This window comes from Grammomys surdaster, unplaced genomic scaffold, assembly GCF_004785775.1.
Source record: "Grammomys surdaster isolate TR1022 unplaced genomic scaffold, NIH_TR_1.0 66, whole genome shotgun sequence".
In the NCBI taxonomy this organism is placed as follows: domain Eukaryota; kingdom Metazoa; phylum Chordata; class Mammalia; order Rodentia; family Muridae; genus Grammomys; species Grammomys surdaster.
The window spans coordinates 123615-149087 of record NW_021604568.1 but is presented as its reverse complement, the minus strand read 5'-3'; the positions used below and the strand labels follow the sequence as shown (position 1 = coordinate 149087).

Genomic DNA, 25473 nt, shown 5'->3' with positions numbered 1-25473 from the left:
TGACGTCACAGCTGTTTGGGGGCAGGAGGATGAGCTAATTGCTTCCTGCCTCTTTGGGGATTTCTAGGGAAGGCCATATTTCCTTTAAGTCATGAAGATAGGTGCTAGGTAAATAAACCAGTTCATGGACTCCTGGGAGAGAGAGAGAGAGAGAGAGAGAGAGAGAGAGAGAGAGAGGGAGAGAGAGAGAGAGAGCGCTAATGACTATACAAGGGGAAATGAGAGCTGTGCTAACAAGTTTCAATATCAGTGCTGTGGAGAGCAGAAAGAAAGGAACAGTTCCTTCTGAGCAGAAATAGATGAACAGTGTTGATCATTCACTCATTCATTCAAAAATATTTTTGGATACGTCTTGTGGTTTATACACACAGGAGAAAATTCTTTTCATAGAAGAAGTAAAGTGAATTGAACCAAGCTTTAAGAAGGAGGTATGGCTATAGTAGGTAGTTTGGAGACCCTGAGGAAGGCTTGTGTGACCAGCACATGGTTCATGGAGGTTAGGTTAGAGATGAAAGTTAAGGTGTTAGGATGAGACCAGATTCTAATTGCAGCTGAGATAGGTTTGGATTTTATTCTGAAGGCACCAGGAAGCCACCGAAGGCTTTTAAAGTGAGTCGTACGTTGATTGTGCCTGTTCTAGAGAGATGACTGTGGCAGCAGATGGAGTGTGGGATTCAGAAACGAGGGACAAAGATGTTGGTTAGGAAAAATGAAGTCAGTCATGGTAGCCTTAGCTAGAACAGAGTGACTTAATGTAACCATGGAAATGCATAAGATTACCAACAGAGAGTCAGGTTAAAGAGAAAGAGTGAGCGAAGGAGAACAAGAAAGAGCAGCAAGAACAAGCATGGGTCTAGGAATGCTCACTTTTATAAAACAGAGCCTATAACATCTGGCCAATGGTATTGCCTGCCTTTCAGAGACCAGGAGTAGAAAAGGAGAAAGGATCACTGGGCATTCTCTCTGGCAGCATGAGGAATGACTGGTGACTGTGTAACAGTAGTGGGTGTTCCATTAGACAGGGCTGAAGTTTGATGATGCATGGGGTGGGGTTGGGTGGGAGACAGTAGATCAAGGGCCACTGGAGACAGGGCAGAGTCTTCGGCATATTTGTGCTAAAGAAGGAGGTGAAAAAATTGAAAGATCCATGTGAGAGGCTGTAAGGGGAGAGGGCTCAGCACAGCCAGGAGAGGGGTACACAGGAACAGGAACAGGACGACAAAGAGAAACAGACTTGGGTCTGGAGAGGAGGAAGATTAAGGTTTTGTAGAAAGTTGGGGACAGAATATGAGACATTCTGTTGAGAGTAGAGTGGCAGAACCAGCAGAGGAACTCAACTGGGGAGTTTCTGAGCTACCGGAGACCATTAGAGCTAAGTGAGACCAAGGGTACAAGGGTGTGTATTTTCTCCAGTCTCTCTCCACCATTTGCATACAGACAAATAGAGTCATTTTCCAAAATGTGCTCTAGCAAAGCAGTTATGGTGGAAATTAAGAGGATGGGCAGTTTCAGAAGCTAGTGAGGACATACATGTATTCCACAGCCAGCTGTAGGAATCCAAGCTAGGTAGGAAATAAATACAGAAAAAAAGAGACAAGGTATTCACTTACCAACCTGAAATCTATCTTCATTTCTTTCATTACTCATTAGAGACCTTCCCACTGACAGCCAAATTCTTCCACCAAAATCTCAACACATTGGGACAAATGATGAAAACAGTGTCCTCTGTGTGACACTCAGCACAAGCCTGTTGGTGCTGGAACCCAGCGCCGTTTATCTGCATCTAGTCCCTCTTTCTCCGTATTGGAATTCACTGCCATTACTGGAAATGGCACTTGATGGCTCATTTACAAAATTCTGGTGCTACTGTGGCATTTTAAAATGATGAATATTCTAAATTGTGACATTGACGGTGCACATTAGATGCCCCAAAAGCACCTGGTAAGGGAGGAATGAAAACAAAGCTCTCCCTTGATGCCGAAGCTGATGCTGGCTTCACAATGAGCTTCAGTGTTATCAGAGCACAGGACAGCACAAACCAGACGTCCTAGGCCAAAGAGCAAGTCAATAAAACCTTTTCTGCAGCTATCCTTGGGTGGAACAGAAAGTTTTCGGGGTGTTCAGAAAAGGGCCCCACACAGCGAAACATTGGGAATGTGCATTAGTTTTAATTATTATTGCTCTGGGGGTTTTGATACGTTTTATTAATTTATTCTCTCATATATTATATCCAGGCCCTGGTTTTCCCTCCCTCTTTTCCCAGTCCCTCCCTCCACCCCTGGGTCCCAAAACAGGCAAAAGTGTCAGAAATAGCTGCTGCTCCCTCTGCTAGGAGTCCCACAAAACACTGAGCTACACAACTGTGACATATACGCAGAGAACCTAGGTTAGACCCATGCAGGCACCCTGGTTGTTGTTTCAGTCTTGGTGAGCCCCTGTGAGGTAAGGTTTGTTGAGTCTGGGTTTGCTTGTGATGTCCTTGACCTGTCTGGGTCTTACTCTGTAAGCCAGGAGCTCAGCGTGTAGCACAGAATGGCCTAAGACTCAGTGACCATCTTCCTACCTCAGCTTCCTATGTGCTAAGAACACAAACATGAGCCAGTCCATATGTCTGGAAATATACATTTTTATACAGTTTTCTGCCTGTACATATCTATCACCTGTCTTTATAATTGCCTTTTGTTCTCTAATCTTTATGACCAGAATTTAATAACCCTGGAACTAAATAACTGCTTATTATTCTTAATTATCTACCTATATTATCCTATTATAAAAAGGGGTGTGGTTAACTTTCAAGGCAGTAAAGTGTATAGAGGTTAGGGAGAGGCTGTAGACAATAAAGGTTTCCCATGGTAACGAGAAAAAAAAACTAATTAAGATTAACTATTACTTGATCATCAGAAATCCCTCCACCTCTATTGGATTTAATTGATTTAATGCATTTCTCTAATGCTGAACTGCTAGAGAAATAGTCAATGAGATGTTTTCAACATTGATGGGAAGCACTACGTCAATGTTGAGCTCACAGTGTTGGGAGTTGTAAATGGTCATCAAGTCCTGTCAGCAACTGAGTCACTCGCTGTTCCTCTCTCTGGTTTGTAGATGCAGCTACCAAGCATTATATAGTTATGTGCCACAGAACGATGATGAGTTGGAACTCCGTGATGGAGATATTGTTGATGTCATGGAAAAATGTGACGATGGATGGTTTGTTGGTAAGAATCCCATCATGCTTTTCTTCCTAGTAGTGTATTGGAAGAAGGACTAGGAATGATGAGACATGTAAAAATCAATCTTCCAGCCCCCAGGAATTTTTCATCAGCAAGGACAGAGTGTTGGGAAGAACAATAGGGCTGGGGTCAGAAGACCTGGGTTCAGATTCTACCTCCAACATCTGTTAAACTTGGGAACCTGAGAAGTTTAAACTCTGAGCCTGGATCCTCCTTACCACTCCCCATCATTTTGTAGCCCAAATGATACAGCTTTGCAAATCACAGTATGAGGTTGTTACCCAAGGGGGACTATCAAGAATCTCCAGCATTTTCTCTGAACTCAGTTGTATGTGCCTTCTCACTTTGTGTCTGCTTTTGTTTGCTTGTTATGTTTCTTCCAGGCACTTCGAGAAGGACGAGGCAGTTTGGTACTTTTCCAGGCAACTATGTAAAACCTTTATATCTATAAGAAGACTGAGAAGCACAGAGATTATTTTTTATCAGAGGATGAAGCATCATTCATGAACTGGTCTCTTTATTAAATAAATATTGAGTCAGTAGGAAAACTAATGCAGTTGGTAAAGAAAGAATTCAAAGAAGGAACAGAGACGTATGTTTAAAACCCACTGTGTATCAGGGATTAACTATCTGCTGAAGACATCTGTATTTACATGGCTGCTTCTCTAGCCCCTGATGCTTGGGGAATCTGATCTGGAGTAGTGTCCTTGAGCAACATTAGCCAAAACATGTGCCCGGTTTTTACCCACTCCCATTTCAAAGGTGTCCCTTGGGGCTAGATGAGTCAGTCCGAATCCATGTTCCACAAGCCCCAAGCCCGAGCATCATCAACCGCTGCCTGTGTTCCTGGCTAGCCCAGAGCCAGCAGGCCTCAAGTGCTGCTAGAGGCTGGTCTGGGTTGTTGACATTTTCCTTCAGCACCATGACTTGATGAGGTCCGGGTGAAGAAATGGTGGCAGACCAGGTGCCCTAGCATTTAGCCTTCTGGGTGATTTGGCCCTTTACTGCACTGATATTCAGACAGAAAACCATGCCGTGTTTGTCCTGAGCTTGGGAGCAGGTGGTCAGGCAGATGGGTTACACTTGTGTTTCCACATGATTAAGCCAGCCACCTTGGGGCTCTGGAAGTCACTTGGAGTGTGTTCTTTCCCTGGTCCTGGTCACCACGACTGGCTAGCCAGGGTTGGCTGTGCCTTTCTTTTCTGGCTTAGTATGGACTTGATACACTTGAACCCATAGAATACAGCCTGGTCTCCAGTAGCTCTCTTAGCAAGCTGGCTGCAGGGGCACCATGGGTAAGACACTCTCAGACCTAGGAGGGACTCAGTGCCTCCTGTGTTGTTTGTGGAGTTGGAATGCCACCCAGAATGTTATCTCCTCTAGTCCTTCTTCCCCTCCTCCTCTCCACCCCAGGCCAGGGAGTCCTGGTGCACATGGTGAGGCCTCCATTCAGAGCTCAAGTATTACACACTGGCCTGGGTGCAAGGCAGCAATTCTCCTGGTGGCAGCTGTGAGGCTGTCCTCTGTGAGCCCTGGTTGTGAGGAAGGGACCTTTTGACACCTAGGTGGTTAGTCACCACTCTGGTTCTCTGTTAGATTTCTAATTGACACAGAGATAAGTGTGGCTTGTTCCCAGAACCGAGCTTTCCAGGACCTCAGCCGAGTGGACAACATAAGAGAAGAAGCCCAATCTAGAGAGACTATGATATGTGCAGAGGGTGTGAGAGGAAGGGATGTGTTTCTCATGAGGGGGATCCTAGAAAACAGTCAGGTTTTCCTCTCCCTCAGCTCACTTCTGAAGAACTGGGATGCTCGGAGAACATTTGTCTGAGGGTAGTTTATGTCTGAAAATACTGGGAATTTTTTTTCCCCAGAGTCTGGTATTCTTCTACCCACAAATACATGCACCAGGGTCACAGATACCAGGAATTGTAGGTGAGAGGGGTATGCACTGGATCCCTGGCTCTCTGCATGTAGTTCAGAACCACCCTAACCACTACACTATCCCAAAGTCTGGAGTCTTCACAAGTTGGCAACATTTGTCTTCAGTGACTGCCTCCCCCCATCCCCAACCATCACCTGCCAACCACAATTCTCCGAGGAGGCTCTCAGGAAAGAAACTGCCATGGATTGATTCACACTGAAATATAAATGGCGGATGGGGAAGTAAATATGTTGTCTCTTCCTGGAGACATGCCTTTTAACGGAGACAGAGCAGAGCCTTTAATCCCAAGGGAAAATGGAATGGAACTGAAGGGCTAGAAGCTTCCTGGGCAGAAAGACCTGGGAGTCTGACCTGCTGCTTTGCAAGCGCAGCTTCCCCCAGCCAGCCGCACTGCTTTCTTTTTTGTCTTTGCCCCTCTCGAAGGGAACATAGGAACAATAAATTAAAATGCCGGTGTGCATTTTTACTCATTTGGAATGCAGTCCTTGCTCTCTCCTAGATGCCAACCATGACTAGTGCGATTGTATCTAAATTTCCTGAGGGGTGTTTTTTGATTAAGTAGGTAATGTCGAACACCCCTTTAAATACAGCTAGAAAATAAAACCATTTTATAAAAGGTTCGCATCCCCTGCAATCCTCACACTGAGTATCTCTCCAAACCCAGGTATGCCCATCTTTTAAAAAAAAATCTCTCCCGCTTCCGGCGTATGAAAAACAAAGAGAGCGAAGGTTTCCAGTTACTCTTTTGTCATCAGACATTTAGTAATATAAAGTACCTATTTTTATGCTGAAATGTTTATACAGGTTTATTAACAGCGAGCGCAACTAACTGGCAGCATGCCGTGCAACTCGTTTTGATATATTTAGTCATGCTTCCAGGTAAAGGCAAGCTCCAGACTACTCACCTTTTGCAGTCTCTCTGGGATCAGGAAAAGAAAAAAAAAAATCACGTGTTTGAGAAGTGGGACTGTAAATATGTAATGTATATTAAACTTTGTGTAGCCCATGTACCTACCTTGTATAGAAAAATAATTTTTAAAACTTGAGCAGAAAGGGAGTAAATTGAGGAAGTCATGAAGGGTCCCCCCCACACACACACTTTTATTTAAATGAAGGAATTTCGAATATTTCACCTGCAGACTTTTAGCACAAAAAATAGTCCTTGGAAATTGTTAACATATTCAGCTGTTCTCTGGGGAAGACAACTATAATATCATTTACAGTTTTCTTTTTGCAGTTCTGTTTATCTGCAGTAGTATTAAGTCATATTGCTGGAATAGGTTACTACCAAAAAAAGATATTATTGAGAATAAATAAAACTGATCTATGTAACCTATTAAGGTATTGCATTTAAATCGCACACCAAGCGCATGTACTATGCAGACACAGGTTTTTCTGTTCATTTTTTTTCCTTATTGCAGTGGATTGATTTGATAGACATGTTGAGTTACTACTTTGCTGTACATATTATTTAATAAACTTTATTCGGAATTGTGTGGCACCTTTGTGTTCTTGCCTTTCATTGGTCCATTCTTCCTGTGAGGCCCTGCCCCTGCTTCTGCCTTCTGTTCTAAGCCAGTGGCCGCCTGGTTTCCTCCTACACTGCTTTCTCGGTAGCGTAGCTGTGTTCTTTGGTAAACTGATTAAAGTATGTTACTTGTTCTGATAACAAAAATAATGATTCTGTGTCTTCAAGAGCCACAATGAAACATTATGAACCATGTATAATAAGTCTCAGTCTGCTCCTCAAAGCATGAGAAAACAGTGTTTAGTATTTGAAGATCAAGAGGGACTGTGTGTTTTCTGCTGTGGTGAGGTGCTTGGTTTTTCTCCTCATATCAAGTATATCAAAACACTCAGTTCACATCCCAGCCCCTGCTCTCCCCCCACTACCTCCCCTGCAGCCATCCTATGGCTGTGAGCTGACATCTCATTCCAGTGGAGTCTGCTGTGTATATACAGGGGATCCTCAAAAAAGAAAAACCTCAAGCCTCCTCCCCCTCGGCCTGTCCTGCAAGTAGTAGCTTGTACCAGGCAGTTGGGAGACTAGTGCCTTCCAGAGTCTGCCATTCTCCATTGTGGGCATTTCACGGGCCTGCTAACCTTCCTCTGTGTCTCCATCCTGTCCATCCTGTCCATCCTGTCCATCCTGTCCAAATCCATCATCCCACTTTCAAACAACATTTAGAACCCAACCGCTTGTACTTTGGTGACCATTTTTTTTTTTCTCTTAACTATGCTCTTCCAGATCACTGCAGTAACTGTAGCTGGCCTGGTGGTTTCTCCCTTGCCTACTATCCCCCAGCCATGACAAGGCAACCAAAGTGATCATTGTGAAACTGGTCATACACTCTCTTGGTTGTGGAACGAACCCACAAGCTCTGCCTTTACTATGCCTTACCCTTGATCTCAGCTGGTGGCTAGTTGTCACCACAGTATAGGGCCCCAACATCATCCCTTCAGCCTTAGCACTTCTTGCTCAGTAGTCCTTGTGCTTGGAAGACCCTTTCCCCAAAAGATGTTGGCTTCCTTACTCTCTTCCTTTGGTCCTTTGTTTTGTTCTGTGAGGCTTTCTCTTGTCACCTTTTATAGGATGGGAACTATTGCCCTGACTCAGGCATTCTGTCCTCTTTTTATCAATGAAACAAATGCAGGCTTGTTTCTCTGCACATACTAAACATACGTGGCTTTATATAGTCTTAGGTAAAAAACCTAAGACTGTGTGAGCTTGCACATAGCCCCAGAATGTATGTATCCAGTTCTCTATTGATGCAAGTCTGTGAGATTCTTGCCAGCTTTTTACCAGAGTGAAAGAACGATGCTGTTTTGAATAGTGCTGTTGGTTGTAAGAAGGGACATTTCAGATCTTTGGAGAATGTCAAGTTGCTTCCCTAAGGTACCAAGAGAGTCTGCTTCCCAGTTTCCAGCTAAGGCGGCTGCCAGCCTCCCCAAAATGTTGTTGTTTCGCTTTGGCCAGCCCACTCTTTCTGGATCTTCACTATGCTTTGCAGCCCTGTGTTGCTTTCTCTCAGGATGTTCTGCTCCAGGGATTGGTTCTTCACAATGCAGTGATGCTCTAGAAAGTTACTCCTTTGAAGGCTCCTTTAGTGAGAAACTCAACATTCTTGGCTTGTGTGGAGACATACCAAAAAAAAAAAAAAAAAAAAAAAAAAAAAAAGAGTTGGAAGTAGCCTTAGACAGGAGCAAATCTAGCAACTCAAACTTTCTCTGCTGTATTTATCTTATTCTTGGCTCTGTGGTCTTGTTTGACTACATTTTTGACTACTGGGTACAGTCATGGGGTGGAGGCAGTTCCAACTTCATTATTAGTTTTCTGACTAGATGGAAAGGAGCTTCTATCTGACTTCCCCTGAAAACAATTCCAGATGCTGGTAAATTCCTCCTGGATTTTACTCGCTATATAGAGAAGGATGACCTTAAATTTTCTAATCCTTCCAACGGCAGAATGCTGAGAGTATTCACGTGCTCCCATGGCTTGTTTGTGCTATGCTGGTGATGGAACCCTGAGAACTTTATGCATGCTAAAGCAAGCACTCTACCAACTAAGCTTCGCCCCTAGCCTGCCCCCTGGAATTTATTTTTCTTTGAAGTAGTCACTTTGATCAATCAATCAATCAATCAATCAATCAATCAGATAAAATAAAAGGAGTATGTTTGGCAGTCCCACTAAAACCCGTAAAAAGAGACATGACAGATCTGATAACTCCAGCACTCAGGAGGCAGATCTGTCTGAGTTTAAAGCCAGCTTGGTCTACATAATGACTTCTAGGATAGGTAGGGCTACATGGCAGACCACCCTGTTTCAAAACAACAACAACAACCAAAAAGTGGGGATGGGGAAAGTGGGTATCAATGGGCCCTTGAGTATGAGGAGCAGGGGAGTCCTGAATGAATGTGTTTTGTTGACATCAGCACAACCTTGAAGGAGCCCAGTGCCTCAGACACATGGGAATGGTGAGGCCCTTTTCTGGTCCACGTATTGATGTTGACTGTGTGTGTGTGCATAAAAGTATCAACTGTCACTGATGAATGCAGCCTGAGACTTCATCCCTACAGAGACTGAGATTAATAAACTCCTGACTTGTGCTTATGTAATAAATGTGCTGAGTTTCCAGGCTTCTGCTGGCGTGTTTCTATCAGTGCACATGTCCCACCCAACCCTGGCTTTTCTGCGAATGTGTCTTTCTGTTCTTCATTCCCAATTGCCCCACTTAGGTCCGTCCCTACGTCATGGAGTTCATGGCACCCAGCCTTGGAGAATCATTTAGCAATCTGGGAAATGAAACACCACTATCCTGTCCCAATGATAGCTGGGACAGTGCCGCCACCAAGAAACAATATCCTGAAGCTCTTTGATCCAGACCTTGGGAGGACCTCCGCAGAGGATGACATCTATCCAGTGCATGAAGCCAACGTGACCATGAAGGCATAGCACCATTGCACCGCATGCTAAAAATAGACGGGCTGTCTAGAAAGGAGCTAGAAATGGGTTTATTTGCCAAGTCTTAGCATGTAGAAACCAATGACTTTCAAGACGAATGAAAGACAGTAACTAGTTAATTCAGGTAATTCGTAAAATGAATTGGTGAGAAAAATGGCTTGGATTGGAAGGAGACATTCCACACTGTCAGTGTTTTTACCTATATGCACATGCCTGTGATAAAGTTTCATTTATGAGTTAGATGCAGTGAGTGGCTAATATAAACACAATTACAGGTTGGAGCAGGAAAATTGTGATTTTAAGGCCAGCTTTGGCTACATAGCAATGCCCTGTCTCAAAACTAAAGTTCTATGAGTGTGGTCTCAGGATGTCTTCTGTTCTACTTGCCTTTCTTAACCAAAAGTAACTAGGACAGTGGAAAGGGCAACCAAGGAAACAGATGGCTGCTATATTAAAATTTTAAATGAGAAACTGATGAGAGGCAACAGGATGATGAGCAGATCCGACTGGCTATGCAGCACTTGGTGAGCCCATTGTGATGCACACATGCTTTCCTGAGACCCTGGCCGATGTCATCAGACCCCCCAAAAATGAGTAGGTTCAGATAGTCTGGGCCCTTCTGATTGGTCTCTAAACTGAGAGCTGACAGGTAGATCTACAGAATGGAGGGAGATCCGAGAATCAGCTCCAAATAGCAGTATAAAGTGTGTAACTTCATGACCTTGACGCATAAATCTGTGGTCCCCTTAGAGCCCTGTCTTAACTTCAGTTTCTGTTGCTGTGATAAGACGTAATGACGAAAACAGCTTCTAGAGGAAGGGTCTATTCACCTCATATTTATAATTTACAGCATTGCAGGGAAGTCGAGGTGGGCAGGAAATTGAAGTTACTAGTCACATCACATCCAGTCAAAAGTAGAGAGCAATGAATTAATGTATGTCAGTGTTCAACTCCCTTTCTCCACTTGGAAAAACACTTCAGAAACCCCCTGTGTAGAGAATGGTGCCACCCACAGTGAGCAGGTTTCCCCATCTCAGTTAACATCATCAAGACAATCCGATACACATTTGTCCACCGGCTACTCTGATCTAGATAATCCCTCACCGAGACTCCTTTGCCTGGTGATTCTAGTGTGTGTCAATTTGACAAACCAACAATCTAAATCCTTAAGCCCTCTGTTAGGAGATACATAGTGTCAACTGACTTACACAATGATGATATGTGAATTCTGAGGTAAGGTCATAAGAGGGGCAGTGACTAGGATGTAAAGTGAATGAATAAATTTATGGAAAAACAAACAAACAAACAAAAAACCTTGCAGTTACTGTCTACAGAGGATCACTCCTCTAAAGAGAAGCAGAGAAGTTCAGAACTTCAGAATTCCACTTATGTTGATGTGATAGATAAAATCACCTACATATGTAAACACACACACACACACACACACACACACACACACACACACGTTAAGAAAAGAGAAACCTGGGCTGGTGAGATGGCTCAGTGGTTAGGAGCACTGACTGCTCTTCTAAAGGTCATGAGTTCAAATCCCAGCAACCACATGGTGGCTTACAACCATCTACAATGAGATCTGATGCCCTCATATGGGTGTCTGAAGACAGCTACAGTGTACTTACATATAATAAATAAATAAATAAATAAATAAATAAATAAATCTTTAAAGAGAGAGAGAGAGAGAGAGAGAGAGAGAGAGAGAGAGAGAGAGAGAGAGAGAGAGAGAGAAACCTACCTGGAATTTGATGAAATGCTGAGTACAAATGACAAGTGTCTCTGAGCATCACTTGTTATGAGACCTCAGAAATGCCACCAAGCTCTGTTCCTGGTTTCCTCATTTAGCTGGTAAAGATGGCTGGACCCCCGTGAGTTTGTTAGGAAAGAGGAAAGAGAGGCTGTCTGGAAGTTAATCAGTCTTTCCATGTACCACCTGTCACTCACAGCAGCATTGCAGGAAGGTATCCTTATGTCTGTCAGAGTTTCAGCTTAAAGGTATGTGATGTGCAAAAGCAAGTAGACTCTGTTTGGCTCCAGCGTTGGCATCCTTTCCTTTGAGCATGTTCTCCTGCCTCCATGGGACAGCTGAGAAAAGAGCGTGAACCAGAAATCTCCTGTATCACCTAATGTTTACCGGAAGATTATAGCATCTCTAACACATCCTCAAACAGTCATAATGATTACAATTTGCTGAGTGCCTACCATGACTTAAACATTGAACATTTAATAAAAGGTCCCTGTCACTCTCCTGCTAGGGCTGGCACATGGTAATCTTCCTGTACTGCCGTTGATGGCACCTTTTGCCATCACAGCCACTCAGGAGTGTGTGGTTCAGCTGTATGCCTTTCCCTCCTCATGACTATACTAACTCTTTGTCACCTTGTACGTGGATCCCCTAGTTCAGTGCTATATAGTCTAAGAAGGTGGCCAAGAATGTTTTTTCCTATTTTCTTTATCAGGTAAAAGTAACTTGAAGGGATGGAAAAATGGCTCCGTGGTTAAGAGCACTGGCTGTTTTTCCAGAGGACCTGGGTACCACCACCCACATAGTGACTCCCAACCATTTATAACTCCAGTCCCAAGGGGTCAGATGCCCTTTTCTGGTCTCTGCAAATACTGCACACAAGCAGTTCACTTACAAACATGCAAAAAACCACTCATATACATAAAATATAAATAAAATATTTTTTAAAAATTATTTTAGCTTTAAATAACAGATAACAAATGACCCAACAAATGATACGTTATGTGACCCTTATGGGTATCATTGTCTCACATCTGTGACAGGTTTTGGTTATTATGATTCCTCTGGATATTCTCTTATGATGACAATCTGGTTGCCATGGCAGTTCTAAGCATTGCATCTGGTATATTGACATCTAAAAGATGTGGCAAGGTGCAATATGGAACACACTTTTTTTTTTCTTTGTGTGCTTACCTCACCTAAGGAGGAAAAATTATTTCCAGAACTCCCCTAACATCTCACTGGCTAGAAGTAACCCTGTGCTTGCTTCTCTAGCTGCCAATAAGTTGCTTCCTAGAAGTAACACTACGATACAAGAGGACACGAACTCCATTCCTCCATCTGTTGCCTGGGCAACTCTATCTGATTCTTTTGTTTGAACTGCACTCCTTGGCAAATTACTTGTTTGTAATTTCTAAATTAAACAATACAGCCCATCCCAGTAATCTATAAAGTAGAGGACTGCCACAAGTTCAAGACCAGCCTGGGGTACATAGTGAGTTCCTGTCTGTTTTAGGCCAGAGACTGAAACACTGAATAAAATAAAGTAAAACAGAATAAAATAAGCCAAGAGTGGTAGCATTCGCCTCTAATCCCAGCACGTAGGAGGTGAAAACAAGAGGATCAGGAGTTCAAGTTAAGCCTGAGCCATATGAGACTGTCTCAAACAAAACAAACCCAAACCAAAGCAAACAAAAATGCAAACAATAGTGAGTTTGAGACAAACCAAGACTATATCAGAGACTCAGATGAAAAATAAAGAATACAAAGTTGTTAGTTAACATTTTAAGGAGTTAGTGGGGAGTGTATTAATTTATTACAATTATGTTAGGGCCTCCATTTGTGTCTTATACAGATGTGATGCCTGTAGGTGGTGATTTTGATTGTTGACTGTGTCATGAGCTCCTTTTGACACTATTCAATGACTAACCTCTGCATCACAAGGTCGATGACTAATATTCCTTGGAATTAATGGGCTGTGGACTATCTAGCAATTCTCTACTGTTGATAACTTGCTATGTTTACAGTATTTTATAATCATGGTGAACTGTGTGATAAATACTTTTGACATACTGTTCGTGTCAAATGGCTACATTTTTCTAAATTTCTAGAAATTGAATTGCTAGATCAAAGGCTAAGGCCTTCAAAGTTAGGGATTCTGAAGCAGACATACCTGCTGCTCAGTCAATATGGGACCTGTCAGTTCTTCAGAATTACCTTTGGTTTGCCCCCTTGCTCACTGTAAGAACTCATGCCCTGCTTCAAGTGAATACACCCTCTGAAATAGCCTTTGATAAAATGATTCCAACCTACAAAATGACTGGAGATTTAGAGAGGTGGAGTCACCTTTAGCTTGGGAGTCTGCTCGTAGCTGAATGGTGTTGTTGGATGTTGTTTTGAGAGTTACCAAGGTATCAAGGAAGAAGTTCAAGAGTTGCAGATAGGCCCAGGGGATAAATTAGGGGATGGTGGAGAGGATGAAGGGCTCACAGTAGATATTGAACTAAAAAGTAGATATTGAACTAAAAAGGACATGTAGGAAATTAAAGAGTAAGAAAGACAGATGAGACAAGAGGATAGGACTCTGGGGGAGACAGAATAGAGCTTTCAAGGCAGTCGCATTAAGACATGTGATAGACAGGAAGTTAAGTTCCAACACAGCGGCATTAAAGGGTCAACCCAGAGCAAGGTCAGGCCTGAGAAAGAAGAGTAACAATGGAGCCCTGTTTGCTTAGGATCAATGAAGTGTCCCCTGGACAATTACAGTGACCTTGCATGACCCTGTAGATGTAGCTTGGGCCCCCTTTTTACTTAAAGGGTAAAACCAAAAATGAAAAGAAACAGCCCCCCCAATCTGCCTTTGACCCTGTCTCTATCTCCATAGCTATTACCTCATCTCTCTGCTTCCTTAAATAGAAAAACTCCTCAAAAGAGCAGTCTATGTTTACTGTCTACAATTCTTCCTCCTCACTTCCTCTTGAACTCAGTGCAGTCAGGATTCTCCTCAAGACCCCAGTGACTGTCATAGCATTAAGTCTTACGGTTGCATCTGTCTTTGGGTAACACTGAACATAGGCTGGTTCTTTCCTCATCCTGGCATGCTCTTCCCCGACTTCCAGGAAGTCACTCTCTTGGCCCTTACTCTACTCCCTTGGTTCCTTCTCAGCCTTCGTTGTTAGCTGCTCCTCGTTTCCCACACCCACTGTCTGCAGCTTTTCCACACTCTCTGGAGCCCTTCTCATCTGTGGTCTTTTAATCTCCCCCATGCTGGTCCTTTGCCCAGACCTCTGCCTTAGAGTCCAGACTCCTACCTATAACTGCTTGATCCATGTCTCAACTGAAGTATGTAACGAGTGTCTGAGACTTCAACACCTCTACAACTAAATTCCCTTAAGAATATACATTCTCAAAAGCTGCATCTGTCATACCCACCCACGCTTTCAGTTAATGACATTTCTGTTCTGTAGCCAAAGACTCTGAGTCATAGGATCAGACTCAGGTTGGAGAGGGGTTCTGAGAAAGGGGTGTTTGAGATCAGTAAAACAAACGACTCAAAGCTAACAACCTATGCTCTGCTTTCTCTCCTCTCTCTCTCTCTCTCTCTCTCTCTCTCTCTCTCCCGCTCTATCTCTCTGTGTGTGTGTGTGTGTGTGCGCGCGCGCATGCGCGCGCGCGCGCGCGGGGGGGTGTGGGCACGGGCGTGCACGCGCATGTTTGGTGTTTGTGACAGCTTTCTCTTGCTATTGTTAAAACTCTCTGCAGATCTCTTTCAGATCAAAATCCCAGTCTTTTATTTACATATCAATTCAATTGTTACCCCAGGTCCCCTTTTGATTATCCCATGAATCAGCATCCCATGATCCCAGTCCCTTGATGTGTAGAAGGAGACAACAAACACTATTTTTTTTTTCACATTGCAAAAGAATTCAGAGATCTGCCTGCCTTTGTTAAGCACAGGCAATACCTGGGTGAGACCTTGCCCTGAAATTACCATTCCTACCTTGTACCTGGGTCTGGACATAAACTCCCTCTGTCCCAGGCTGAGCTTGAACTCAGGAATCTGCCTGCCTTTGTAAAGCACAAGTAAAAAACTTAGCGGATGGATCTTGCCCTTTTGATCACCACTCCCTAAATCTCTTTATCATCTTCTTTGATATCTTTCTGACAAGATGACTCACTGTACAGCTGCCTCTACTCTTTCAGATCTGTGAAGTTCCTTATATAATTCGTATTGCATCCTTATATTTTGCATAGTTGAGGAATTATATATTATTGAACTCATGTTTTCAGAGTTTTTTCCCACAGCCTTAAGGTCTCAGTGTTTATCATTTTGTTGAGACATTAGCCACACTTTTACCTCCCAGACTTGTTCTGTCTCTGACTATCATAGAGTTATCAATCTTGGCAGAGAGGATATTATTTAAAGGAGGGACATGAAAATACATACATTATTATACAAAGAAACCTTATGCCCACAACAGGCATCAACACACATGGAGGTCCATGACCTCCTGGCTCTGTTTCAGGGGCAGGAAGCATGTCACACTCTCCTTGCCATGGCCCCGCCAGACTTGTCAGAGTCATCCTTGACAGATCTCCTGTGCTTTACCTCCTATTCATCAGCAAGTGCTTTAAAATAAAGGCAAAATCAGGCACTTATCAGATGCCTCTGTCCCTACCCTGGATTCAAGCCAATGATGGCCTTTCACCTGGGTTATTCTGACACAATGATTCTCAACCTTCCTAACACTGTGACCCTTTAGTACAGTTTATCATGTTGTGGTATCCCCCAATCATTAAATGATTTTTGTTGCTACTTTATAACTTTAATTTTGCTATTGTTATTAATCACAATGTAAATATCTGTGTTTTCCAATGGTCTTAGGCAGCCTTTGTGAAAGGGTCATTTGACCCTCCCAAGGGGTTGTGACCCATGGGTTGAGAACCGTTGCTCTAACATCTCACTCACTGATTCCCTAGCTTTGGTGTCTTGCCTGCTCATCCATCTCTTTTCCTTTACTTTTGCATTTGTATGCATATGTATGGAGGTCAGGGCAATTTCAGGCATCGGTCCTCAGGAGTCATCTACCTTGGTTTTTGAGACAGGGTCTCTTACTCGAGTAGGCTAGACTGACCTTCAAATGAGACAATGACCTACCTACCTCTGTCCAGCCCTGGGATTACAAGCATATGCCACTGCGCCTGGCTTTTATATGTGGATTCAGGTCTTCATGCTTGCAAGTCAGTCACTTTATTAACTACCTGAGCCTTTTCATCTGTTTTCAATACAGTAACCAGGATGTGTGGAAAACACATCCTGTTTTATTAATCTTCTGTTCTCAGCCCTCGAGGCATCCCTCTTTCTCCAGGGCTTTCAGATGCTCATCCAGCTGGGCTGCTGTCTCTCTCAGTTCAGCTTCCTCTACTTTTTCCCTTACTCTGCCTGAGCCCACTGGCCTCCTTGCTGGTTACAAGGGCAATCTTGTTCTCTCCTTTAACCTTTAACTCACTATTTGTTTCAACTGGAATGTTCTCTCTCCAGATAGCTGGAGAAGAAGGCCCAGCTTGCTTAGGCCTTCACTCACATCGGTCTTCTGGAGATGGCTTTTCTCATCACTCATGACTAACATTTGCAGCCCTGTTGCATTTAGCAAAGTTCTAAATTTAGAAAGTTAGGAAGCTATGAAACATAGCTCCACTGACTGTAACAGAGCCTCTCTTTTCTTTTTGATTTATTTATTTTTATATTACATGCATTGGTGGTTTGCCTGCATATATGCTTGTAAAAGTGCCAGAACCCCTGGAATTGGAGCTACAAAGAGTAATGAGCTGTCATGTGGGTGCTGGGAATTGAACCCAGGTCCTCTGGAAAAACAGCCAGTGCTCTTAACTGTTAAGCTATTTTTCCAGCCCCATGTCTTGTCTTCCCCTCACTCCCTTTCTTTCCTTTAAAAAAATTTTGTAAATAAATCCAAGATTACAGAAAAGTTCTAAGAAGAAAACATGTCTGTATACCCTTCAGGTGAGCTCACCATTTGCACTTTTCTCACTGCTATCACTAGAGGCAAAAGTGATTTGAGGAGGAAGAGTGTATTCTGACAGGTCAGAGTGAGACAGCCTATCATGGTAGGGAAGGGAAGGCAGCAGGCGTGTGAGTGGCTGCTCACGCGTGTGTAGTCAGGAAGCGGAAAGAAATGAGTGCTGGTGCTCACCTGGCTTCTCACCCCCACTTCCCCTCTGCTGAACCCTAGATCCTAACCCATGGGATGGAGCACCCATTTGAAGTAGATCTTTAGAGATATTCTCACAGACAAATCTAGAGGTGTGTCTCTTACTGATCCCAAATCCAATGGGCAGCTAAGATTAACCCTCTCGATACTGTTGATATTTTATCTAATTGCCTCATTTTTTTTGTCTCCCAATCCCAACTTAACATATATACTCACATATACATATTTTTTCCTCTTAACTATTTGAGAATAAGTTATATATCTTGAATCCCTTTATCCCTAACTATGTCAGTATGTATTTCCTAAGGCTTAGGAATATTCTTTATCATGATCACAGTCCTATACTAACCAACAAGTTAGATATTAATCTGATACCTCAATCTCCCAGAGGTACCTGACTTTGTGAGTTGATTCAATAACATCCTTGAGAGCAGTTTTTAACTTCCAGTATAGGACTGTGCTCAGCATTAGCTATCACATACGGGTGTCTCTACTCCCTTTAATCTTAATATTTCCATAGTCTTCTTTGTTTCATGACATTGCTGTTTTGAAGTGCACAGTCATTCCCACTCTTGTGTTGGTTTGATACCCAGAACTCATTAAAACAAATAGATACAATCCCAATGAGACTCAGTAAAAAGCTAGCTGCTGACAGAGACTGAAAAGAAATAGCCCAGACAGTACCGAAATTTTCTCTTTTTTCTCTTCTTCTTCTCCTTCCTTTGTTTTTTAAAAAGCAAAACAAAACAAAACAAGCTCTTGTGTATTCCAGTTCCAGGCTGGCCATTCTTTTGCCTCTCCATCCCAGGGGTTAGAATCAGAAGCATCTGCCACCATGCCTGGCACAGTTCTCAGGTGGAGAATGTTTAGCCAGGATTATGAATATCTTCATAGTCCTTTTCTGATCTTTTTGTTTTTCTGTCCTCTTTATCTTTAGACCCCTGTCTGAGTCTTCTCTTCCTACCTTCTGGGCTTCATAAGTCATCATAGCCAGTAGGTAGGTGTTAAAGGTAGAGGTTTAGTGCTAGGCCTGGGGATGAGAGTAGGTGACCTATGGGTACATTGCTCAGTAGACATGGCTGAGCCTCCTCTCCTTTCTGGAATATGGTAACAGGCCTCAGTACCTGGCCGTCAGCATGGTCCCTGCCAGCTGGGCTCTGGCTCTTATCTCACTGAGCTGCAGTGCTGAGTTTACCTAGGGAATGGCCATGGCCACAAAAGAACAGAGTTTTGGAAGTAACAGAATTCCAAAACCCACAGAGAGTGGGTAGGTCACAGCAGAGAGGAAACCACCCTCTAGCAGCCCTGATCTCATGGAAACTGCCCTAGTGTCCTCTGTCCATCCGTCCTCGAACGCTATAAATAGTCAGCTTCTGTATCAGCTGTGGCCAGAGAAGGCCAGCGGCACAGGCCAGCACTGAGAGGAAATGGAGTTGGCTGGGAAAGGATGGATTCACAGAGTGAATGGGTGGACCAAGAAGGTAAAGAAGGGAAAAGCATTGCCTGTTCCCGCTGCTGCACAGCCGTTTGGCTCACCGGCACTCAGAGTCCGCCTACCAAAATATCTAGCCTGCTCCTTACCCAATAGTGCTATTTGAGTAAACCCTCCCCACCCCCCTTACAGCCTTGCTCATTCTGTCTGTTGTCGAGACGGGCCTATTTGCTTTTGCTCATATTTAAAGAGATTGAAAAATTAATTTTAGATGTATTTTTATTGTACGTGCATGTGTGCTCTGCTTAAATGCATGTCTGGTGTTGACAGAGGCCAGGAGAGGGTACTGGATCTCCTGGAACTGGAGTTACAGATGATTGTGAGCTGCCTGGTGGGTATTGGGAGTTAAATCTCTCTGGAAGAGCAACAGTACTCTTAAAGCACTGAGTCATCTCTTCAGCCCCCTCCCCGCGCCATGCTTTGCTCATACTTAAAACTATTTGAGAACTTTATACATTTGTACAGCGTATTTTGATTATATCAATGTTACACTCTCTAACTCCTCCCAGACACACTACATGCCACATCCCTCTCCAACAGCCTGATTTTTTTGTTTGTTTGTTTTTATCACCCACTGATTCTATCAGTGGTGTTCAAAAGTGTAGGGCTATCCACCCGAACATCGACAACTTACCAGAGGACACTTACTTCCGTGTCCCAGCAGACTTTGAAAAGCATAGTTCCTCAGTTAGGGGTGTGGCTTGGTGAGCTCCTCCCCCATCTATGCCGGCTTGATCTTGGGCAGGCCGCTGTAGGTTCATGAGTTCAATTGCCCCTGTTATGTCTTTGCTAGTGGGACAGGAAGATCTGGCCATTTTCCCCTCTGTGACAGGAGGGCTTGAAGGATTTTCTGGGACTCTGGTAATTCTGAGTAACCTACTTCTTCCTCGGGATTCTATAGCTCACCTCCTCTGCCCCTCTATTCCGTGGGTTCTAACTTTGGTGAAGTATATTAGCATATGCAAAGTACCTAGCACACACTGTAGCTCAAGAGCTCAAGGACAGTTTAACTGTGTTACCTGAGTATTGAGTTAGGCCTGATGGGAAGCCTTAACCCCAGCACCTTCCCTTCCTTGGAGAGCCTATCAATGTATGACTGTGATAACATCTCACATTCAGACTTCTGGAGTTTCTCTAGATAAGAAGTGTGTGTGTGTGTGTGTGTGTGTGGCCACAGAAAATTTTTATACAAGATAGGAAAAATTGAAAAATGTGGTTCTATTGTTAACTGTGTTTTGTTTTTTTGTTTTATGCTTAATTTTTGAGACAGGATCTTATGTAGGCTAGGCTAGCCTGGAATTATGTATCCGAGGCTGGTTTTGAACCGATCCTTTTGCTTTCAATCCCCTTCCCACACCAGCTGGGATTACAGGTTTGTACCACCCGTACAATACTAATGTAAAATATTGTACATTATTAATGTTACTGGACAATATTAATGTGATCTTTTCTTAAAGTCTGTATGGTCTCTCCCACCCTTCCTTTTTTCTTTCTGCTTTCTTTTTGGTATACGCCTTTCTCAGCCTCAGAAAACACTTAGTACTACCTCTCCAGGTGTGAAGCTAGCCAAAAGACCCGTGGGCTACACACTTGGGGCCCTTGGCGCTGACTGTTCAAATCTTCCTCTTCTATGCATGTGGCAGGCCTCTGACCTGCCAACTCATAGGTTTACAACCTCCCCAGTCCCGAAGGTACACCAGTCAAGTTAGCGTCTCTGCGTCTCTGCTGTCCTTATGGCTAGAGGTGCCACGGAGCAAGCTCTACACAAATGAAATCTGAGAGGCACCTAATGCTAACACTTAAAGATGCCTTCCTAGAAAGAACACGAAGAAGAAGAAAAGTCTGTCTGCCAAGTTTGTCTGTAGCGGTGCTGGAGTGGAGCGTGGGGCATCCGCAAGGGACACGCAAACCTAAGGGCAGAGTTGACTTGAACGGATGAGGATCCGTGGACAAAGCTGGGTTTGTTTTGCAAAGCTCGGAGTTTACGTTTCGGTTGTTTTCACGGAAGAGTTGCAAGTCCCTCAAGATGTCATTTGACCAGGTTCCGGGGCAGGTACTGGCATTATCGGGCTTGGAAGACGCGGGCACACAGCACCTAGCACGTCCGAGTCTAGAGTTTTCACGAGTTCTGTCGCTGCCCTGGTGGCTCTAGCCTCCCTTAGGTCAGAGTGGACTCTAGATCTAGCCCCGACCACACGCTCCTCCCATTCCTTGGCTGGAAGCGCTCAGCCTGGCTGGAGGGGATCGGGCAAAAGTCGCAGAGCTCCCGAGCTAGCCCTGGCTTGGTCACAACCAGCGTGGCCTTAGCCAAGTTCCCTGGGCAAGTCCAGAACTTGTGTAGAGTAAGTGACAATACGTAGATTGGAGCCTAACACAGTCCTCCACACCCTTCGACTTTACAGAGATTGGGTTTCTTGGCTCAGTACTATCCCTGCACCCACCCTAGCCCCCAGTGTGGGCGTGGCCAGATCTGCAGAGGCTGGAGAAGGAATCTCGAAAGCCTTAGCAGGCTGCCCAACCTGTTGCGGAAAAAGTTAAGGGTGAGGAGATCTACGGTGCTCCCTCCCGACTTGGCTTCCCTAGGCACTGTCTCTTGGCCCTCCTCTTCCCCCTCATTCCATTCCTCCTGCAGTCTCCTCACTTTTCTCAATATCCAGATGTTTGTTGAAGGGTGTTTAGGACAACAAACTCTATGGAATGCATTACAATAACAAGGCAAACTGAAGTTCAGGGGTTGTTTAAGGCCATTTGACCCATATGGGGCAGGAGTCAAGCTAGGGTTTCAGAGCTCTGAACTGAAACTGTTAATTGTGGATAAAAAAGTAATGGGTTTTAAAGTAAAGTCCACGTTTCAGAGCCATCTGGCTAGCATATTCTGAATATGGGTCTTTTGCTCAGCGCTAGGTGCTTAAGGGGAGATCAGATTAATAAGGTCTGCCTCCTAAGAAAGACTAACATTTATTCTACATCCTAGGAGCTGAAGACATTTGGTCGATCCTGAAAACTTTCTTGTCTACTTTAGAAATTCTCCCTAATGGCAAAGTTATCTTTTGAACCTTCTCCTGTTTTTTGTTTCCAGCTACATATAGTTTTTTTTTTTAAATCATGGTACACAAATTATTTTGGTCCATTCATTTCACATATTTTAAACTTTTTTTTGGAGGATTGAACCTAAGTCCTCGTGCACACCCAGTAACAGCACTTTAGAGCCACGGCCACTCCTGATACAGTTTGAAAGCACTTTCTCCGAGTCTTCAAGGCTATCGTTTTCATGTTGCCCACTGTCTTCACATGGCCATAATACACCTAGTCTCTCTTATTGTTGTTGTTTGTTACCTATTCGAGCTTTTTGTCATAAGTAGCTGTAGACACAGGTCTTTCCTTTTTTTAAAGCATGCCTTTGGAATCGGCTCCCTGGGAAGGTGAAAAGCATAGGTCTTCTTCTGTAGGCCTGAACTGAGGATATTTAATAACAAAGTAGACAGGGACAGCCCTCACAGATATTCCATAGTGTACCCACTCCCCGAATCTGCATACAAACAGAGCTGTTTGCAGTAAAGACATATGGACACCTACTATGCAACAGATTCATGTCAGCAGGAAACCCAGGGTGACTAAGAGGCAGGCCTTGCCCTTGGGGAGCATAACAGCTGTGGTTTTCCAACTTTCTCTCATTAGGACACAAAAAAACTCGAGACTGCTAAATAGGTGACATTTGTTGATGCCACCAAATTCTGCAGAGACATGAAGCACTAGTGTCCTTCCTTTTAAAAAATATGGGTTATTGAATGAAGTTATTCTTTCATATAAACATGGTTACACAGAGCCAGGCATGGTGGCTTTTGTCTGAAATCCTAGCACTTGGGAGGCAAGGGGCAGGCAAATCTCTCCAAGTTCAAGGCTAGCATTGGTATACAGTGAAACCCTGTCTCAAAAAACTCTAAAACCACAAGGGCCAGGAAGACGGTTCCACTGGGTACATTTAGGCCTTTGTCATCACATCTGATCACTGAGTGTGAACCCCGAAACCTACAAGATGGAAGGAGAGAACTGACTCCCATAAATTGTTCTCTGACGTTCACAGGCAGGCTGTGCTATGATCTCTCTTTCTCTCTCTCTCTCTCTCTCTCTCTCTCTCTCTCTCTCTCTCTCTCACACACACACACACACACACACACACACATGCAAATACATGTAAAAATCATAATACATTGATAATTGAGTTGCTGACTTGAGGTTCATTAAGAAATTGTGCAATTAATGTTTGGCTGAGATGAAGACAATTCTCAACAATTTCTGTAGTGTCCCAAGGCACACCCCCTGTCATTCTGTGCTATGCCATGATGCAAAGTGGTACTGACAATAAGATCATAAAAATATCGATCAACTCTGAAAAACAGTGAAGCTACTCATGTCCTATCATATCAAATATTCAGTCAGGACTTAATTCTTCATGCGAACATAGAGACAAACACATCTAACTCGTAAGTAGCTGGTAAATTTGCTTTTGTCATTGAGAAGTAGTAAAATTATGTGTTTACCAAAGGATAGTTTTAAAGATTTGTGTGTGTGTGTTTCTGTGTGTGGGTGCAGTATGCATGCATGTGCACGAACATGCCTGTGGAGGTCAGAGGACAACCTTGGTGCCATTCCTCTGGCATCTTCCACCTTTTGTCTGAGACAGGTCTTCCATTGGCTTAGAACTTTACCAAGCAAACTAAGGCAGCTGACCCGGTGACCTCTGATCCTGCAGTAGCTGGAATTTCAGATGCTTGTTCCTGAGCTCAGCCTTCCACAGGAGTCCTGGGGGTCAAATGCAGGTTCCTGCTCATTTAAGTCAAACACCTTAGTGACTGAGTCATGGACCCTATTCTTTAAAATAAATAGACTTGTTATTATTATTAGTAGTAAATGTTTGGTGTGTTTATCTATTTTACATATACTTTGGGCAAAATTTTCCTGGGTGAAAAGGAGTTAAAAATGGAAGAAGTTTAAGAAGTTCTTGTCTAGAAAACAGGAATGAACTTGATTTCTCAAAATGAGCAAATCATTCTCAGACACTGGCTTTTGTGTTGGGTGAGGGACAAGATGGTCCTTTCATATGTAAATCTGTGCAGAGATCCGAAAAAGATTGGCCAGGACAGCAAGGACATGAAGAGCTGCACATTTTACAAATCCATTCAACCTGGGTCCAGCTTCCCATATGAATGAGGACCAGGAAAATCGTGCTCTCTGGGGGGTGGGGGTGTGGGCGGGGCAGGGGGATCAGTGGTCCTAAGGTTGGCTAATGTATTACAACCATCAAGAGATCATTCAAGGAGGGAAACACAGCAGTGAGCTGTTTGCAACATAAAAACCCTTCTGGTCCTGAAACTTGTGCTTAGGAATGTGGGTAGGACAAACTAGTAAGTAAACTATAGACAGGCAGAGAATGAAGGCAGCAGAAGTTAAAGCGGGTCTAGAGAGGATGTTTAAATGGCTCTCAGTAACGGTCTTACTAAGAAGATGATATCTGCAAAAAATGCCTTGGGTCATCTGGGGGAAGCGTGGCCTGGTGGCAAGGCTCTGAGTAGCAGGCCTGTGTGGCCAAAGTTGGAGATGGGTTACAGCAGATTTAAGTCACTCTTGGAGTGGCCTCAGAGGCATTTAAGGGGTTGAGTTTTTACTCAGGGTGAAGAAGCACTCAGTGAACACATGAGCTGTGGTTTAGTCTGGTTTGAGAGCTTATTTTGGGGGTAGCTCAACAGAACAAACTGTTAGGGAGCTTAGAACCCTGAAACTTCCATTCACTCCTTTCCTGGCATTGGGCCACCCTGGGCTTCATGATGGAACGGTTGGGAAGGTCAGAACCTACTTATCTCCAATTTCAACTCCAGTCAGGAGGAAAGGTTTCTAGGAACTTCACAGAGCCTAATTATAAACCCCCTCCCCCGTTATAGTCTCATTAGCATTGGAAAACTTCCAGGGTCGCCCAAGGAGCTTGGGAAATGATTCATTAGCAACCCGGAGTTGTTGCGTAGCCTAAGGGTGCTTTATAACCTCGGACAGCCTCAGTGACTTTATCTCTGAAATGGGACTAGAGATAGCCTTTCTAATTGCGTCACTTGAAAGCACCTCTTAAACGTCTCTGCGGCTTCCAAAAGTGTAACCCGCTCTGACCTCGCTCAATCCTTTTCGACTTTGAGCAAAGCACACCGCGTGGGTTTGTAGGTTCCATTGTAGGTGAGGACAAGGGTTACGACTCACCTAGCTTTCTTGACTGGCTGGGAGCAGCAGAAAGGCTGTGGGTAGGGCGGGAGGAGGTGCGGGGCTGCTGGGCGGAGTTGAAGAGCCTGACTCCCGGACCAGAGTCTGGAGA

At 43.9% G+C, this 25473-nt stretch overlaps 1 protein-coding gene and 1 long non-coding RNA gene across 21 annotated transcripts in view; one reads left to right on the top strand and one right to left on the bottom strand.

The window, feature by feature from the left end:
• Sorbs1 (sorbin and SH3 domain containing 1) overlaps window positions 1-6676 on the top strand; it is a 221586-nt gene extending 214910 nt beyond the window's left edge. For all 20 annotated transcript variants that reach the window (XM_028772886.1, XM_028772843.1, XM_028772869.1 and 17 more), the window contains 2 exons: window positions 3103-3215; window positions 3614-6676. In XM_028772886.1, the coding sequence (XP_028628719.1) occupies window positions 3103-3215; window positions 3614-3681 (181 nt within the window). In that variant the 3' untranslated portion in view covers window positions 3682-6676. The remainder of the gene's footprint in view (window positions 1-3102; window positions 3216-3613) is intronic.
• On the bottom strand, window positions 6605-25457 carry LOC114625573. The gene is made up of 3 exons (XR_003712096.1): window positions 25362-25457; window positions 11388-11734; window positions 6605-8304 (listed from the first exon to the last, which is right to left on the bottom strand). It is a non-coding gene; the product is annotated as an uncharacterized LOC114625573 (long non-coding RNA).
• Window positions 25458-25473: the final 16 nt, after the last annotated feature.